The following is a 20,747-nucleotide window of genomic DNA, read 5'->3' as shown; positions in this document are numbered from 1 at the left end:
AAAAATAACTTTGAGGAGTAAATATATTAAAATTTAGCTAATAAAAAGTTCATAAAAAATCCTCATTGGTATAAATTATATAGATTTCTTCATTTGATGCAAAATTTAAATAAAATTTTTTCCAATGACAATAAAAGGAAAGGAAAAACATATTTCTTTCTAGATCATAGTATTTAATCACTTAAATTATTTAAAAATAAAAAATATTTACTGCTAACATTATTTAGCTTCATCTTTTCTTTTTCTTTTCCTTTTTTTTTTTTGAGTTGAAAATTCAATAATTTGGAAACATGAGCTTGATGTTATTATTGTTATAAATTACTATAATTAGTTAATTGTGTGTATTCATTCCTATGAGTGTAATTAACTTATGTCTATTAAATTTTATTGTTTAATGAAAAAACAATACTTTATCTTACCTTTTCGTATTTTATCCAATACAGGAAAATTATTTCTTTTTTTTTCTTGCTGTTTTTTTCAAGAATGAATCATACTTGAAAAGAAAATTAATTTTTAATTAGGAGTTAAACAAATTTAAGGAGAAACAATGGAATGAATAACAAAAAAATTCAGGAAATTGAATTTTTGAAAGTAAGTATAATCATGTTGCTTCATTTGATATAAAATTTGAATAAAAATTCTTTCAATGGAAATTGAAGGAATGGAAAAAACATTTTTATCTCTAGATTATAATACTAAATCATTTAAAACATCTCCCAACATCATTTATGTTCATCTTTCTTTTTATGGATTTGAAAAACTCAACAATTTGGAGAAAACTTATTCAAGGAAGAACAAATTTTAGATTTAAAGATTATTATTTAAAAATATCATAAAGATTACTATCATTGTTGATGTCTAAGAAGATCATATTCAACATTTTTTTTAATATGTTGTTTTTTATGCTAATTAAGTGATGTCTATTAATTTTTAGTATTTAATGAAAAACACTATTTTTAGTTCATATAGACCTCTTAATTGATGAAAACCTCATTAATTGAGCAATAGATGGTTGTAAGTTTGGAGTCAAAGACATGCCAAAGAGATGATTAGTTACATGTCTTATTCTCTTTTGTAGGTTTGTGCCAATTGAATAAGCTTCAAGAGTTAGATCTTTCTTACAACTTATTCCAAGGGATCCTTCCTCCATGTTTCAATAATTTGACATTTCTAAGGTTATTGGATCTTTCATATAACCTATTATCAGGAAATGTTTCTCCTTCTCTATTGCCTAATCTCACATCCTTGGAGTACATCGATCTTAGTCATAATCAATTTGAGGGTTCATTCTCTATCAGCTCTTTTGCTAATCACTCCAAGCTTCAAGTGGTCATACTTGGAAGTGATAACAACAAATTTGAGGTAGAAACTGAATATCCAGCTGGTTGGGTTCCCCTGTTTCAGTTGAAAGGTCTTGTGTTATCCAGCTGTAAGCTCACCGGTGACCTTCCTGGTTTTCTTCAATACCAATTCAAGTTAGTGGGGGTTGATCTCTCCCACAATAACTTGACAGGAAGTTTCCCCAATTGGCTGCTTGAAAACAATACGAGACTGGAATTTCTACTCCTGAGGAATAACTCTTTAATGGGTCAACTACTTCCCTTGGGACCTAATATTCGTATCAGCTCATTGGATATCTCACACAATCAGTTGGATGGACAACTTCAAGAAAATGCGGCCCATATGATTCCAAATATTATGTTTCTAAATTTATCCAACAATGGTTTTGAAGGTATTCTCCCATCCTCAATAGCTGAAATGAGTTCGTTACGGGTGTTAGATTTGTCAAACAATAATTTCTCAGGAGAAGTACCAAAGCAACTGCTTAGAGCAAAAGATTTGGAGATTCTGAACTTATCAAATAATAAATTTCATGGTGAAATATTTTCGATGGACTTTAATTTGACTGGGTTAGGGTATTTGTATTTGGACAACAATCAGTTCAGGGGAACTCTGTCAAATGTAATCTCCAGAATCTATGAGTTGCAGGTGTTGGATGTGAGCAACAACTACATGTCAGGTGAAATTCCAAGCTGGATAGGTAACATGACATCTTTGAACACACTAGTCATGGGCAACAATAGTTTTAAAGGCAAATTACCACCTGAGATTTCTCAATTGTTGTGGTTGGAGTTTCTTGACGTTTCTCAAAATGCTCTTTCAGGATCTCTTCCTTCTTTGAAGAGCATGGAGCATTTAGAGCACATACATTTGCAAGGGAACATGCTTACAGGATTAATACCCAGAGATTTTCTCAATTCCTCCTCAAATCTATTGACTTTGGATATTAGAGATAACAGGTTATTTGGAAGCATTCCCAATTCAATCTCTGCACTTTTGAAGCTAAGGATTCTTTTGCTAAGAGGAAACCTTTTCAATGGTTTCATTCCCAATCATCTTTGTCATTTGACTGAAATAAGCTTGATGGATCTTTCAAACAACTCTTTTTCAGGGCCAATTCCTAGATGCTTTGGCCATATCCCATTTGGGGAGATGAAAAAGGAGGACTTGTTTGCACGGATCCGTGATTCTGGGTATGAAGGGTCTCGTCCTGTATATGCAGGTTACTTGGTGAAATATTGGGGGTACTCAAATTTTGTATATGAACAAAAAGATGAAGTTGAGTTTGTCATCAAGAACAGGCATGTCTCCTACAAAGGTGGCATCCTTGATTTCATTTCTGGATTGGACTTGTCATGTAACAACTTAACAGGTAACATACCTTATGAACTTGGAATGTTAAGTTGGATTCTTGCATTGAACTTGTCTCATAATCAATTGAAAGGCTCCATTCCAAATAGTTTCTCCAATCTTTCTCAAATAGAGAGCTTAGACCTTTCTAATAATCAATTGAGTGGAGAAATTCCTCCTCAATTGATTGGACTAACTTTTTTAGAAGTTTTCAGTGTGGCTCATAACAATCTCTCCGGTAGAGTTCTAGATATGAAGGCACAGTTTGGGACATTTGGTGAAAGCAGTTATGAAGATAATCCTTTTCTTTGTGGGCCAATGTTAAAGAGGAAATGCAACACAAGTATTGAGTCACCATACTTACCATCACAACCTTGCAAAGAAAGTGAGGGAAAATGGTATGATATAGATGTTGTTTTCATTGCAAGTTTTACTACATCATATATCATGATCTTATTAGGATTTGCTACCTTCTTTTACATGGACCCATATTGGCGTCAAAGATGGTTCAACTTTATTGAAGAATGTATATATTCTTGTTATTATTTTACATGTGACACTCTTTCCTAGTTTTTCCCATATTTTGTGTATAATTAGATATTTTTAGTTTGAACAATGTTTATGAAATCAACTACTATTGGTTTCCATGACAAAAAGAAATGCAGTGATAGCGGTGATAGTCACCCATTTTTCTAGTGGTGAATGATTGATATGGGTTAAAAGTTTCCCTATCTTTTATTTTAATTTTCAATTATCATTTTTGGTATAATATATCAAATAATAGATCATTAGAAAAACAATTCAAGGAAGTATAACTCATCATCTTTGGTATAATATAGGAATTCTAAAATAATTTTTCACCATGTTAGTGGCTTTTATTATAGCAATGATTGAAATATCAAATACAAAATCATGTTTTGATTTTGATTAGCTAGAATTGCATTTCACACACTTTAAAATCAAGCATGCATATGTATGATCGATCACTCAAGAAGTTCTTGTGTTTATAGCATGGAGAAGACACAATCAATTAAATTCTTAATTGTGTGAGATATCAACTCTCCTCGTTTAATTATAATAATACTAATACTAATATATTAGACAATTATTATAATTTGTTACAACATATATGTCATTAAGCTATACATGTTTAATATTATATATAGTACAATAGCATTAAAATGACAAATTATAGTTGTATAATATATTTATATAAGTAATAATAAATTATATGTAATACATGAGTTATTGTTGTTAGTTTTCCTTGTATAAGGGTTTCGTGAAAGCTTTTAAAAGATTTATAACATGCATAGAGAAAGATTGGATTTTTCATACTTTTAGTTTTATTTTATTTTTTTATTATGAATGCCTCAACACCCTTTAATCTTCCACAATGATTTTACTAACATCTTATGCTTGATTGGTATGGGTAATGTTTAAAATTAAATGATGAGAAGAAGAAGAAAGGTGTTAAATTTTTGGAACATATCCAAAAATTTAGTCTCTAAAAGAAATTTAGTTTTGATACAAAAAAATTGAAATACCCTCAAGGTGTTAAATTCACCTATTAATTTCAGCACCCACCTCTTCTAAATACACCATAGACCACAAGGCACACCCACCTCTCATCCATTGTTTCTTCTAAAAATGCACAAACTATTGATAGTTAGAGTGGGATGATTGGGACCTAAAAGTGTGTGGCTCCTATGGAATTAATCACTCATGATTCTATAAATTAATAATTTTTTCTACTAAAAAAGATTGATTGAACTCCACTAATTTAGGAAAATTAAAAGAAGCTAAATAAAGCTTGTCCTGTATTCTATTATCCTTGCACTTATTTCCCATAAACTGATATACATAATTTAATTAGAATTAAAATATCATCCAATTAAATTATATCTTATTCCTTTGAGTTACGAATCCAACTTTGTTATGACCATTCATAATTCAGTATCCTGTAAGGATATTAATATCAATTCCAACTTAATGAAATTACTTGACCAAGGATTCAACTTTGATCATACACTTTAGAATTATTCAAAAAGGATATTACTATTCCATTACGATATCATGATGCTCATTTTGAGTATAATCTCACTAGATGTGAATGAAGCAATAACTCAAGATAATGAGCATGTATATAACTACAAAAGGATCTCACTCGATTGTAACTTGAAAGTGACTAGCAATGCAAGTAATTCCAACTTAATGAAATTACTTAACCAAGGATTCAACTTTGGTCATACACTCTAGGATTACTCAAAGGGGAAATTACTATCCCATTAGGATATCATGATGCCCATTTTGTGTATAATCTCACTACATGTGAATGAAGCAATAACCAAAGATCATGAGCATATACATAACTACAAAAGGATCTCACTCAATTGTAACTCAAAGTAACTACCAATTCAAGTATTAGCTTGAATATCTCTGAGGGTTAAGAATTTATGCAAGGTAGAAGCTTTGATATTTAATATGTCAACCTGATAACATAAGGGACATTATCTTCATAGATCTTATTCAATGTGCAACGGATGTATACTAATACATCCACTTTAGAGTCTCGCTCTAATAACCAAGATAAGTCACCCCACCAATTAGAGATGTGATGTACTATAGTCATTACTAAGCTAGTCAAATTCATGAACTGTTATGAACATACTTAATGGATGTAAACAAATCATCCATTAAAAAATATGCATTACCTAAAAAACTAAAATAAATCATCAATACAATTATTCGATCTCAAAGATCTTGATTGACAAGGCTATTCCAAAAATTGTTAACACATTTTAAACTCCATCAAACATACAGTATCTATTAATACCTACATTAGACACCACGTTGGGTTGTGAGAAAGGCTTGGGCATGAATTTATGATTGGGCCTTGAGTTTCATTGGGCTAAGGACTTGAGTGGTGTTAATATTATCATTTTGGAGGAGAAGTAAGGTGTAATGATGTCAAAAACTATATCAAATAGAAAACTAAAATAAAAGCATCAACTAAAATAAATGTATGATCCTTGAAATCATGATTCAATGTGCTAATTTTACTATGTACTGAGCCATCCCCTAGTCAAGACTATCAGCAACACCTGAAAAGGAAAGTCCTAGCATTAGGTATTAGATAGTCTTTCCTTGCCTGGCTTTGCACAGGGTATGGAAATGAATATAATTAGTATAAAGGATTCCCATTTTTTAAATTTAACAAGAAGTCCATACTAGATGAAAAGGCAAAACTATCCTTACTCTTTTCCTTTTTATATATATATTTTTTATTTTAAAATTTTTGTAATATTAGTCTATCAATTTATTTTTTTCTCAATTTCTTCTTCTTCTTCTTCTTATAAATAGTAATAGTTAATAATTTTAATCATCATATTATAAATTTTATATGAAATAAATAAATAAATAAATAAATTATTTTATTTTAATTTTTTCTATTATTAGCTTGTCCTTTTCCGTTTCTCAACTTATTCACTTTCTTGTTTTTTTTTTTTTATCATTCGCTTGTCTTTTTCCTTTTCTTAGCTTATTTATTTTCTTGTTATTATTATTATTATTATTATTATTATTATTATTTAGGTTAATGCTTATAATATGATCATTATAAGTAGTAGCTAGGATTATTTACATTATAATTATTGACTAGTGTTACTTATTATAATATAGTGTTATATTATTCTAATAATAATAATAATTTGATAAAAATCATATTTTAAGTAAATATATCAATAAAATATTACCAAAAATATAATTATTAAAGTAATAGAAAAAAAGAAATAGAAAAAATAATAAAAATAATTAAAGAGAAATGATAGAAAATGACCAAAAAAAGGGAATATGAACCCATATTTTTTTAAGTGCAACATCGATGGTTGAATTTCTTTTTATTTGAAAAACTCTTTTTTATATTGATAAAATTTTAGAGTCTTTGTTTATTTTATTTCATTTTTAAATAGAAAAAAAACAAAATAAGAAAATTAAAACCATGATAACTCCTAGAAACAAAAAAAAAAACAAACAAACAAACAAAAAGGCAATGGTTGCAAAGCCTAGATCAAGTTTGGGGGTCAAGTTATTTATTGGGAAGTCATAAAAACACTTCTCTAGGCTTAATTCAACTTGGTCTCTATTAATGAACGGGGAGAAACATTATTTTCAATTAATTATTTGATGGACACCTCGTTGAAATTATGTACAAGATAAGCATAGCGACTAAAGAGCATGGTAAATCATGTGAATAAATGAGTAGAGTGATGGAGTTGAATTAATTGATTTTCATGGAAGCTATACAAGTAAATGGTACAATTTTTTCTCTTTCATTTCATGACAAAAGCAAGTCCAAATACACCTTAAGGAGTCACACTTTATCACTCAAAATAATGGAAAAAGAGATGCAAAGGATGAGCATGGGAAATGGAGATTGAAGGGGCTTGCTGTTAGAAGGCAATTGAGCGGCCTACGAAGCTTGACCACCCTCTTTGGGTCCAATGACCACTGAGGCTGAAAACTGATTCTTTCTTTTGCTTTTTTATCCATTTTTCTAGAATATTTTGTTATAAATTTTTTTTTATTCGTAACTAATCAAACCTAATTAAATATCTATCTTTGGTTTGAAAAATCAAGATTTGAAGGCTTATAATGTCTTGGCCATGCGATCTTAACCCAATACTAAATTTATAGTGAAAATGAGGAGTCAATCGATTTGTACCATTCAAGGTCTAAAGCATTATCCCATTTTCATCGGTCTTAAATAATGGAAAACCATAATTTCATCTCTAATCATCAATCCCAAAATGAACATGTCATTTTTTTCTACTTTCGCAAAATCCTCGCTTAGGAGTTTAAAATCAATCTAATTTTTATTTTCTCTTCATTTATTTGGACTAGAACACATGATAATTTGAACATCATCCACAAAAATGAAAGCAATCAAATTACTCAACTATTAAATCCATTCATGGCATGGATTTCATGTTTCAAGCTTAACATTCTAATAAGAAGGAAGATGGTCATAATTGAAATTCAAGATGTCAAGACACTTACCAATGATATGAATGAAGATAGATCTTTCAATTTAATGGCAATGATATGGGAGTTCAGAGTGTAGCAGCTACTTTCTCTTTTGTCTGCTCTATCTCCTCCTTGAAACCTTAAAGTAAGTCTCTTTTCTTATTTTCCTTGCCCTTCTCCTTTCCTTCTTTCTTTTCTATTTCACTTTTTATTTTTTTTTAAAGTCTTTTTTTGATCTTTTTATACTTCATCCCCTTCTTCCATTTGAATTCCAATTTGTTTCAAAATTTACATCTTTTTCATTTCTTATCCTTTAATCAACCTCAAACTTTCATTTTTCTTATCACTCAAACTTTCCTTATCCAGATTACCAACCTTCCCATTTTAATCGCTCATGCATCAACCTAACCTTCCCTTTTGTAATCCCTCATCAATATGTCTTTCCTATTTCAATATCAAATCCTCTTCCCTTTTTCCTTTTCAATTATTCCCTTTCTTTGCTTGAATCAAATTTTCCAACAGTGCTTAAGCATCTTGAGGAAGCCCTTGAGAGCTCAAGCTAGTTGAGTAATCTTTTTTCTTTTTTTTCTTTTTTAAAAGAGATACACCACTAGTTTGTCCTCTAATCCTTCTTATAAAAAATTTAACTTGGGATTTAGCTTGGTTTAAACCTTACCATGTCTTGACCTAGGCTTAGACTTTGACGTTTCTTCAACTTAAACTTGAACTTATGTATGTTTTAGGCCCAAGCTTGGACTTTGTTGTGTCTTCAACTTAAACATGGACTTTAGCATGTCCTAGGTCAAGCTTAAATTTTGGTGTGTTTTACATCAAACTTAGACTTTGGCATGTCTTGGAATAGACTTGGACTTTGGTTTGCCTTTAACTCGGGCCTAGACCTTGGCATGTCTTAGGTTGTAATTGGACTCTGGCATAGCTCATGTTCAGCAAGAGCATGAATGCTTAATTTCATATTGAAAACACCTTGTTCGATCTTTGAAGTTTCAAACTTAATCTTTGAATCTTCAAACTTGCTCTTCAAATATTTGAACTTGGTCTTTGAAGAACGATTTTTCTTCAACTCTTATCAAATATGAAAGTCTTCCTATATCTTCCAATGTATTTTTGAGAGCTAAAGAAACCCATTATTTATAGAGGTTAAGGAAAACATATTTGGATAGTTTTCCTTATTCTTTGTAAATATTGTTCTTTAATTAAGCTAAAATATTTAGGGATATTTTGAGACATATTTGGATAATTTTAATCATTGATAATATTCTTTAATTAAAAGTTGATCAATATATTCTAGAAAGCTTTCAAGTGAGCAACTATTTAGACGAGAAATTACATCAGGGGGTGAGAATCATAAATTTACTACCAAAACAAAGATGCAAAAGATATATATATATATATATATATATAAAGAGATGTATTTCTTACTTAGCTATTCTGACATAGCCTTTAGCATAAATGAAGGTTTATGTTTATCCTTATCATTCTCTTCTTACTTTATCTCCGAATCCTTTCTCGTGTTAAAGAGGTTTTTTTTTAAAAAAAATCTTACTTTCTTCGCAATTTTAAATAAAAATAGCTTGTTTTTCAAACTAATTTTTATGTTTCTAAAATTGAAATTCAAACTATTCTACTACAGACATCTAGTCATTTTCCGCTAAAAATCCCTTTGTGTGGACTCGCATTTTTCACGTGCGTCCCCACTCGATCAGCGAGACTCGCTTTTATTAAATGAAAAATTAGTTTTGGAAAATCAGATTCGCCACTTATTTTTTTTATTATTGTTTTAAAGGAAAACAAAATAAGAAAGAAAACCCTAAAGATGTGACTCCATAGTTTTTGGAAAAGCGTGTCTTTGAAAAACCTGAGTCTAGGTCCAATGATTAGGTTACCTATTGAGAGGGTATCTCTAAGAGGTGGCACCCCTCTAAGCCCTAAAGAGGTCTCTACTGACTAAGTTGAGGGGAATGTGGCAATTAATTGGTTGATTGAGGGTACTTAGATAGACTAACGTGATTTCCAAAAATAACATGCTAGACAAGAAAACCAATCACAAATCATAATGAAGATTTAGGGTGCGTACCTGGACTGCTTCTTAAGCGCTATCACAAGACATCAAAGTTAGTTCAAATAATATATCATCTAGCATGCGCTTTATCATAAATAATCGAACAATAAAACAATATATCAAGACACCCAAGCACTATCAAATATAGGTGCAGTTTACAGTGACAAGCATATTCACAGAATTTAGAAGGTGGGTGATAGAGGGCGTACTTGAATCGCATGGATAACTTATAATGCACTTCCATGAGACATGAGGGGTTAAATAATAATAAAATAAAGAAATCCTAGCATGCTTGTTATCTAATTAGTATAGCAAAAATAATCAAAGTATACAAAATCATCAATTATCATACACATCTTGTATATAATTCCTGAAAAATAGATAGATACGATTTTAACAAGTGGCAAAGGTGGCAGTAAAGATGAGTTTTGAAAAAAAATGATTTTTATGTAGGGGTTTCACCAATTCCCCAATTGATATACACAAATCTAGCCTAGAATTATCCCATTTGTTTGGAACCACAAGCCTGGATTCGTGTCTTACTCAAAACCATAATTTTTATTGAAAATTAAGAAAGATGCAAACCGATCAAGACAGTAAAGATTGTAGTGCACCACCTCCTAATTGGAGGGATGGCTTGTCTTGGCCGTCGAGATGGATTGCCCATGGTGAGTGCACTAGTGTATGTGATGCACATTGGACAGGAGCTACGTTGAATCACAATGCAAGGCTATCAATTATCATGATTCACTAAGCTACTATACTGCATAGACTCTTAACCTTGAGAGGATATTTAGTTTGTGCCAAAATCAATCAGAGGCTTTGATCTTTGGGTGAGACCTTAAAGTGATCATATATCCTTATGGATTGAATCACTGTCGATGGAGACCGGTGGCAACAGGAATTCTCAATATAGGCACCATGATATCTCATGGGATTGAGACAGTGTGTCCCCTTGGGTGTTCTAAAGGACATGTGATCATGAAATCTATGGTCATAGTAATTCCTTTAGTGGAATTTGACATATGCTCCTTGGAACTAGAGTATGTCAGTTGATCACATGATAAGTGGGATTTGTAACTCAAGGATTAGAGAGGTAATCTGGATAGGTGATAACACTACCTTATTAGATTACAGACACCAATTCATGGGGAGTTTGCATACAATGGATAGTAGGTCATAGACCCAAGCACTTAGTGTCTTGTTCTTTACATAGGATACTGAAGTTCAGTTGATTATCTATAGTGGGATATTGAATCAACTTTAGAATTGGATTATGAGGGAGCCAATACTCCTATGGGTCCTAATGGTCCCCATTCTAAGCTCATATACCTTGTTAACATGGATTATGAGGGTCAGATTGGCTTTAGGTTCACTTTTATGCATAAGAGTGTTTTGGTAATTATGCAAGGTTTCATAGAGATAAGTGAACAATGTGTCTGGAAGGCTAATTGATTAATTAGTAAGCCCTATTGAGTTAATTAATCAATTAGGACCCATTTAGGGCTAGATTAAGTGACCCAAGCCCATATGGGCTCAAGTCACTTAAGCCTAGTTAAGAAACCTATAAATACTCCCTAGGGGTTATGGTTTCCATAACTCTTGTCTTCCACCATCTAGAGAGAAAGAGAGCCATAACCTTCACCCTCTTTTTCTACCCATTAGAAGTGTGCCAAGAACAAGGATAAGTCATCGAACGGAAGATCGTGGGTTTACAAGGCTTCCAACAACTTCAAGGTCATCTTCAACACTTGGAATTTAAGGTTTGGGAACATCCAAACCTAAAGGTTAGTACTTTAACCGTAAAAGATCAATTTTTTAAAAATTGGTATTGCTTCCATTACTTAGATCTAAGATGTCAACAGATAGTAGCATGTGAGATAGAATATCTGAGTTGACATTGATAACCCATTTTTTCTAAAGGGATATATTTACAAAAGGAGTATTTGTTTCGATAGGGTGTGTTAAAACAATACTGACATTCCCAAACTATACTTAATCCAAGAATGTTGATCCCTTCACAAGTAATGTCTGAGAGTTTTTTTTGAAAATCATTTCGTGGAGACTTTGCTCAAATTTTGATTAAGCTAAGAGATCATCAATGGTTGGCTCAACCATTAGCCTTTTCTTTTTCTGATCTTTTTTGAAGGTCAGAGGAAAGTCTTCTTCAAAGATAGTCGTCTTGCCTTTATTTGTAGTCTTTATTTTGACGAAACTAGAAGATAATAGATTTTTTCTTTTTTTGAATTTTTAAATAATCTCACAATCATCTTGTTTTACAAGAATAAGAGTAGATATAAAGATATTTTCAGCTTTTAGGGAATATTTTGAATCTTCCAAAGTTGCTTTCAAACTGTTATATCCCTTATAGATAGGATTTTTGAAATTTTTTTATTTGATTTAAAACTTTTGCCCATTTGAGATATATACCAGGATGGATTCCTTTGAAAATAACATAAAAAAAGAAGTTTTTTCCAAGCGGTTTTTCTCAAATTTTGAAAAATATACACAGAGAGTCTCTCAAACTCTTTATCAAGCAACTTTTTGATATCATCAAGGTCGAATGAAGAAGTTAACGCCATAAAGACTTCTTCTAGTTCACCGTCTAGTAAACTTTGATTACTAGAACTACCTTGTTTGGTATAATTAGTGAATTTGACATTAACATTACCATTGTTTTGTTTATACATGACAAAATTTTAGGGCACAAGAATTTGATTTTCTAAAAAAGAACCTATTTCCTAGTCTAATCCAGCATTTAGTTCTTATGAGAACTATTTTGCAGGAATAGTTTTATTACCTTTGGAAGCTAAAGTGGAAATTTGATCTCCTTCTTCTATTATGAAATTAGTAGTGCTATTATTGCTTAATTTGCCAATAAATCCTGTATGAACCAAAAGGTTATTTGTTCCTTTCTTCATTTCATATCCACGAGATTTGATTGCAATTTTAATATTTGAAAAGAAAATTTTGGTTTCTATCAAATAATCAAGAACAAAAGAAATAATTTGACCATTTTGATTCATATCAACCTCCATGTATTCAATAATTGATTATTCTGGATTTGTGAATCTAGAATCATAAAGAGCAAGAGCAAAATCATTTGCTCAATAATTATTTATTTTCTAGTAGAATAAAGGTTTTTCACCCAAGAGTTGAATTTCTTCTGCTATTCTTATTAACCTACAAGCTTTTCTTTCTTTTGGAAAGACAAAGTAGGCTTTTTAGAAATACTACAAATCATTTCAACATTAATGAAATCAGATGGGATTTCATAATCGTCAATAAAGGTGCTTAGGTTAGTGTCAATATTAGAATATGATCTAATATATAAGACAGGCCTAAATAATGAGGGTCATCAATTTTTTTTATAATATTGAAGGTTTCATCAAGGATATTTTCAACAATAGGTGCAAAAATATCTAGAAAACGATGGGTTCCACCACGCTTACATGACAACTCTGATGTAAATTTTTTACTAATCAAGTACTCGATGGGAGTAGTAATGACTCGTTTGAAGAAAGAAATATAATCAAAGGTCATGATGAGTCCCCAAAAATTGGCACGAATAAAATTCAAGCCAATGAGAAACTCGTACCTGTGATTGACAGAGGAGAGCCATGTTTGTGGCAATGGATACCATTCTTCTCTATCATCGGATGAGAGAAAAGAGATATATGCATCTCTAAGGCATTCATCAAAATGAAGTTGAGCAAAAGTCATAGTAGAGGCACTTTGTCTTGTAGCTAAGGCACTCTTGCATTCCTTTGGAACATAAGAAATGTCTAAATGAGACTTTGTACTTCCTTTATCTACTATTCCTTTTAGAGAAATGATTTCTCTGTTTTGAAGCTTAATTTTACAAATGACTTCTAAAAGAGAAATAGAAGGTACAGGGATGTTAATAGGGATATGTTGATTAACATCATTTACTTCTGATGACATATGAATACGTTGATACTCATTGTCATCTTCATTTAAAGAAGATTCTTCTCTTATAATAATGTCTTTCCCTTTGTTTTTTCCATGATCCAAATAAGAAATTGATTTTTTGGTAAAGAATATCAAGTTTTTTATGATGTTCCCACACCATTTTTTCAATTATATGTTCTAACTTTTCTATTTCAAATTGAAGTTTCTAAACTTCTAATTCTAGGCTAGAGTTACTTCTTTTGGAAGTTTTTGGTTCTTTGATGTCAATCGTTGCATCAAAGTTTTCTTTAAGGCAAAAGGTACATATTTCTCGATCGCAATTAACACATCTATGGTGTAGATGTTTAGTTGGGAATCTTTGACATAAGTAGCATATGATATTATTATATCCTTCTCCATGTCTCCGTTAATGTTCTCAATCTTGAGATTTTTATTCTACAAGAATAAATATCAGTTCTTCATCTAAAGAGTTTTCTTCAGAAAAGTCTGATTTAGAGATTGTGTTAAGAGAAAATGTTATAGACTTCATAGACTTCATTGTCAATGAGGCTAACTATATCGTCATCAAGTCCTTCTATTAAGTTGATTATGTCAATGTTCTCATGAGAAAATTTTTTAGGACACTTATTTGCAAAGTGCTTTGGATCACCACAAATGAAACAAGAGCATTTTGTATGAGAAGGTTTTCTAAACTGATGAGGTTTAGATTTATGTCCCTTTTTATATGAAATGCTTTCTCGGATGAATTTTCTTCTTCTAGGGGTTCTACTCCTAAAATATTTTTGAGAGTTTCTATTTCTTTTTGCATGTTTTTGAGTTTGGGAAAGATTTTTGTATTTCTTTTTGCTTTCTATAGACTCTCTACATTCGTATGGAGTGTATATAACCTTTTTACAAAAGCCAAAGTCTTGCTTTTTGAGTGTTCTTTGAATTTCTATTTGAGCACATTTTTCTCTAACTATCATATATGTATATACAATTCTAGGGCCTGTTACTAATCTTGGAGAGTTTTCTAGTTTTTTCCATTCTAATTCTATCTCTCTTCCTAATTGTCCTGCCAGATTTCTAAAGTATTTATCGCAAATTTGACATTCCCAAACTATACTTAATCCAAAAATGTCAATCTCTTCACATGCAATGCCTAAGAGTTTTTTCAAAATCAGTTCGTGGAGATTTTGCTCAAATTTTGATTAAGCTAAGAGATCATCAATGGCTGGCTCAACCATTAGCCTTTGCTTTTTTCGATATTTTTCGAAGGTCAAAGGAAAATGATAACATATTTATAATATATTATCATATTAATATATTTTATACATAACTTTAATATATATATATATATATATATATATATATATATATATATATATATATATATATATATATATAACATAATTATATCTATATATAATTTGTATAGTCTATTATGATATATTAAACCTTAATAACATAATATGATTATTACTTTTATATTTTATTATGAAAATAATATGATACAACAAACAATCATCATTAGTTTCCTAATTTAAGTTCATCAATAGTTTTTGTTTGCTTTACTATTTTGTTTAAGATTGATTTCCTAGTTTTCCTAATTTCCAATTATCTTCATTTCCTTTCTCTAGTTTCCTATTTCAGTTATTTCCTTTATTTTTGCATTAGAAACATTATTTAAAGGGTTATTGTAATGGTTAAATTTGGGATTTTTGAGAATTTTTCTCTTATATTATTTCAATAGAATTACACCATATATTTACAAATTGTAAAGGGTCCAAAATGAAAAAAAAAATGAAGGAGCTTATTTCTAGCCTAAGATATCTCTATTTACAAAAAAGAATTAGTCAACTAAACTAATAAAGAAAAACTAAATTCAAAAATATTTCCTAGCTGGAAAGTCTTTGTACAGGCTATTCATATTTTCCAACACTTCTCCTCAAGTTGGTGAATAAATGTTCTTCATCCCCGGCTTGTTTGTGATGTTATAGAAAAAAATATGTTGTTAGTTCCTTGGTCAATATATCAACTAATTGGTTTTTTTGTGGAAATGTAAGGAACGCAAACTAGCCCACTATCCAATTTTTCTTTAATGAAATGTTGATCCACCTTTACATATATAATGCAATTATGTTGAACTGGATTATGAGCTATGTTAATGGCTGACTTGCTACCATTGACTGCTTTTTACTCCTCCAAGTTACCAAGTTACCTCCTAAGAACCTACAATAACCAGAGGTTGATCTTCAATCTATAACTATCCAGCCCAATTGACATCATTATATGCTTCAAGTTTGATTCCTTTTATCTTTCGAAATTAAATACCATTGCTTGGTGTTGATTTTAAAAAATGAAGAATTCTGAATATTGCTTCTATATGTATGTCCTTAGGATTATGCATGAATTGACTCACTACATAAGCTATATTCAGTCTATTATGCGATAAGTAGATCAACTTCCCTACTAGTCACCGATATTTCTATCTATCTATTGACACATCTTTATCTCCATCAAGTTTGTGATTTGGCTTAATCAAGGTGTCTGCTAGTTTATATCCCAACATTCCTATTTCTAAAAGAAGGTTAAGTGTATATTTCCACTGTGAAATAACTACTCCATCATTTGAATGTGCAACATCGATTCCTATTTCTAAAAGAATGTTTCTTCTTTAGTTTCTCCATTTCCTCCAAATCATCTCATGTTAGCATAATGTCATCAACATATACTATGAGAATTGTTATCCTTCCTTGTTTTGAATGTCGAGTGTGATCCTCTTAGCTTTGACTATAACCCATATTTTTCATTGCTTTAGAAAATCTCTCAAACCAAGCCCTAAGCTATTATTTGAGACCATAAAGATCTTTGTTCAGTTTGCAAACTTTATTTCTCATAAAGTCTTCCATAAATCCTACTGGTAGTTCCATATAAACCTCTTCCTCCCAATTCCTATGCAAGAAAACATTCTTTACATCAAATTGCTGCAAGGGCCAATCAAAATTAGTAACTAGAGATAAAAAAAATATGAACAATATTCATCTTTGCCACTGGAGCAAAAGTTTCCTAGTAATTTATCCATGAGTCTATGTATAACCCTTAGTTACCAATCTCGCCTTATATGTCTCTAATGTTTCATTTAGTCTATGTTTGGTAGTGATTGTTAGGATTAGGCCCTTAAAAGCAAGACATTATGTAACAAAGTTAAACTTAACTGTCCCTTTGCTATTATTTTGGTGTATTGACATTGATTTAAACATTCAACTCATGTCTCTTACATTATACATGACTTGAGTGCATCAGGAGTTTCACAGAAGATACAAGTCATGGGTTCCTTGCAAGTAAATAAGTTGTTCACGATCGGTTCATGGATTTGGGCAATCTAATAGAGACAGTGCACTGCCTCCTAATTGGAGGGATGGCTTGTCTTAATTGTTAGGGATGGGTTTCCCATGGTGAGTGCACTAATGTATGTGATGCATACTAGACATGACTTATAGTGAATCATGACGCAAGACTATCAATTTTCATGATTCACCAAGCTACTATACTACATGGACTCTTAACCTCGAGAGGATATTGAGGTTATGCCAAAATCAACAAAAGGATTTAACCTATGGGTGAGACCTTAATGTGGTCATATATCCCTATGGATTTGGTCACTATTGATGGAGGCTGGTGGCAATAGATATTCTCAATAGAGGCACCATGATATCTCATGGGATTCAAACAATGTGTTCTCTTTGGTGATCCAAAGGAAATGTGATCATGAAACCTGTGGCCACAGTAATTCCTTTACTAGAATTTGACATATACTCCTTGCAGTTAGAGTATGTCAGTTGATAACATAATAAATTGAATCTATAACACAAGGATTTGAGAGGTAATCTTCATAAGTGATAGTACTATCTTGTTAGATTACAAACACTAGTTTATGGGGAATCTGCATGCAGTGGATAGTAAGTCATGGACCTGAGCACTTGGTGTCTCATTATAATATACATAGGGTATTGGAGTGCTGTTGACTCTTTATAGAGGGATGTTGAGTCAATTTCATAATTTGATTTTGAGTTAGCTAGTACTCCTATGAGTCTCAATGGTCTCTGCTTTGAACTAATATTCCTTGATGGAATGGTTTATGAGAGTTGGATAGTTCAATTTTGTGTATAAGGACATTTTGGTAATTGTGCAAGGTTGTACAGGGATAAGTGAATGATACTCTAGACTAGGCTAATTAATTAATTAGGGCCTTGTATGGTTAATTAATCAATTAGCAACCTTTTTGGGCTAGATTAAGTAACCCAAGCCCATGGTGGGCTTAAGTCACTTAAGCCCAATAAGAAGCCTATAAATACCCCTTTAGGGGTTAGGGTTTCTAGGACTTGCCATTTTCTCCCTATAGTCACGTGTTCCTAGCAACTGGTATCAGAGCCCTAGGATAGGATTTTACATGTTAGATCTTCTCTAAGGTGTGCTAACTCTATTTTGCAAGGTATGTTTTTCATCCCATGGCCCCAAAGATGAATGTATGATGGTTATTGTTAAATATACGATGATCATAATTGTGATTGGATTATTTGTTTTCTTTAGATTGGGTTGTACACCCTGTAAGGGGTATGTGATTTTTATTTGATTGTAAAAATCTTTCTTTTTCACTAGATGGGTTGTAAGCTCCATTAAATGAGCATAGAATTTTTTTAGTTGATATATATTTGTATCCATCTATGGTGACCCAAGAGAAAAAGGCTTCTTGAAGTTTCTTTCATGAGAACCTATGGTGATTTAAGGAAAAAGAAAGGTTCTTGGAAGTTCTTGATTTGAAATCCCTAGAAACATAGTTATGTCATATTTAACATAACATTGGGATTATTACTGTAAGTTTATTTCAGCAAACCACCTATGATTTTGAAGCTTAGGAAGTCAGGATTCCAACGCTTCAAACAGATCGCAATTTGGAGTTGAAATGGGGGAGATATAGCCAATTGAAGTAAGGTTGCGCAAAGAGCCTAGTAGCACAATGACGCTGATTTCAACTCAAAATTGGGGATAACTCCCATAATATATTTGGGGAAACAACATATGGTTTTTAAGCTTAGGAAGTCATGGATCCAATGCTTTAAACGGATTGCAATTCGGAGTTGAAACGGCGGAGATATGGCTGATTGAAGCAAGGTTGTGCAAAAGGGTATGTAGTTATGGGATTGAGTTCAGGCCAAATTGTTTTTGGTAGTTTGGACTCAAATTTTGGGCCTTTTTTGGGATTTTTTTTATGGCATTTGAGCCTGATGAGTTTTTCCTTTTTCACTAACCTATCTTTGGTTGTAGAGCTATTTTGGTAATTTGGATTTTATCCAATTTTTAATTGCCTAATTTGCAACAGGATCCCTAAGGTCATGGGACTTATTTATTTAATTTCCTTTTATGTATTTTATGCTCTTTTTTTTGGCACAGAATATATTTTGGTATTCTTAAGTAAATGAATTTTCATATGTTTTTCCTCGTTTTATATAATTTACTAAATTGGAATGTGTTGGGTATTAGGAAATTTGTTATTTTAGGAAAAGACAAGTTGGAAATAAATAAAGAACCGACTTCATTTTCAAAATTAAACTCTTAGAGATTTTTTTTTTTCTTTCAAAATAAATCTTTTTAGATTTTAGGTCTCTAAGAATTTTTTTATTTTAAGGAAGAAATTTTATTTTTCCAGGTCTTTATGAAATCAAATGTTTCCTATTTAACACAAGATTCTAATTTAAGGAAATAAATTATTTTTGGAAAATATATGATAGATAATTCATGATTAAGATAGCTTACCAAGATATTTTTCCAAATAAAATAAATTAAAATAGTTTTTGGATTTTTCTTAAGAAAATAAATTTTCATGGGAAGTTTTTTTTTTCTCCAATGTTAGGAGGTTTTCCTGTTCTTTCTCAGTGAGAGAAGGAAAACTATACCTACAGTTAGTCCTCTGGGCTCTCCTCCCCCATAGAGAAGGAGCAAACCGTTCTGTTTGGATAGTTCAACGATAAGAAATAAGAGAGCAATTCTTTTAGCATAGGAGTCTCAATTCAAGAAGTAAATAACAAATTTGGAAAATCTCATGATAGAGAATTTATTTTAAGAGTGGTTACCAAAATTACTAAAAGATTAAGTGGGAGAGGGCCTTAGCAAAGCCCATGGGCTGCATTGTTAAGCCTACCTTGATTTGGGTTCATCACCACCCCCATGGTAGGTTGGGCCCTAAGAATCAAGGGACATAAACTCTCCTTATAGACAATACTTGACATGTATGTAGTGGGACCAACCACTCCCACAGTGGGGTTCCTTACTTGGTGACATTGATAGCTTAAGGATAATGGTTATACAATTAATATTGGATATGAGGTGGTCGAATCACCCCACACGATCCTACTTGCATAGTCTATGAGCAAAATTAAAAGATATGTTGATCTTCTCTTTAGTTACCTTTATGGTTAAGACAAAAAGATCAATCTGATAGGGCTTTAACTAGTAATAAGGTCATGGCATGCCCCACGTAAGCTTGATCCTTATGATACTAAGATAGCTTACAAAAGGATATGTAGTTTGAGAACACTACTTTTTTGCTAAATTAATTACCAACTTGTTATGTATGCTCAATTAATTAATACATGGTTTTATTTCTGTTATAGATATCATGTCTTATCATTCAATTAATCTCATTCTCACTATTAATAAGTAGATTGAACCAAACTATATGGATTAGAAAATGAATCTAGACATAGTACTCACTTCAGAGGAACTAAAGTGGGTAACTTAGGAAATTGCTCCTTCTACTCCTAATGAACATTTAACTTAGGAGGAGAAGAACAATTATCATAGTTGGCAGAGGATGATAAGAAGACTAAGTGTATCATACTTAGGTCTTTAGATAATGTATTGCAACATCAGCTTGAGTCTATGCCAATAACTTATGATATTCTTGTCAATCTCCATGAGATGTTTGGTGGCAAGGGTAGACTAGTTAAACAAGCTACTCTTAAGGCTATTATGAATGTTA

General features: G+C 31.4%; 1 protein-coding gene across 1 annotated transcript; it reads left to right on the top strand.

Moving 5' to 3' along the window:
- Positions 1-1,154: 1,154 nt before the first annotated feature.
- LOC117921840 (receptor-like protein 1) lies at positions 1,155-3,212 on the top strand. Its single transcript, XM_034839796.1, has 3 exons — positions 1,155-2,041; positions 2,165-3,089; positions 3,152-3,212. Exons 1-3 carry the CDS (start codon positions 1,585-1,587, stop codon positions 3,210-3,212), a joined length of 1,443 nt encoding a protein of 480 aa, XP_034695687.1. The 5' UTR covers positions 1,155-1,584.
- The last annotated feature ends 17,535 nt before the right edge of the window (positions 3,213-20,747 follow it).

This window comes from Vitis riparia, chromosome 9, assembly GCF_004353265.1.
Source record: "Vitis riparia cultivar Riparia Gloire de Montpellier isolate 1030 chromosome 9, EGFV_Vit.rip_1.0, whole genome shotgun sequence".
In the NCBI taxonomy this organism is placed as follows: Eukaryota; Viridiplantae; Streptophyta; class Magnoliopsida; order Vitales; family Vitaceae; genus Vitis; species Vitis riparia.
Note: the sequence above shows the minus strand (reverse complement) of the source record. Positions and strands in the feature narration are given on the sequence as shown.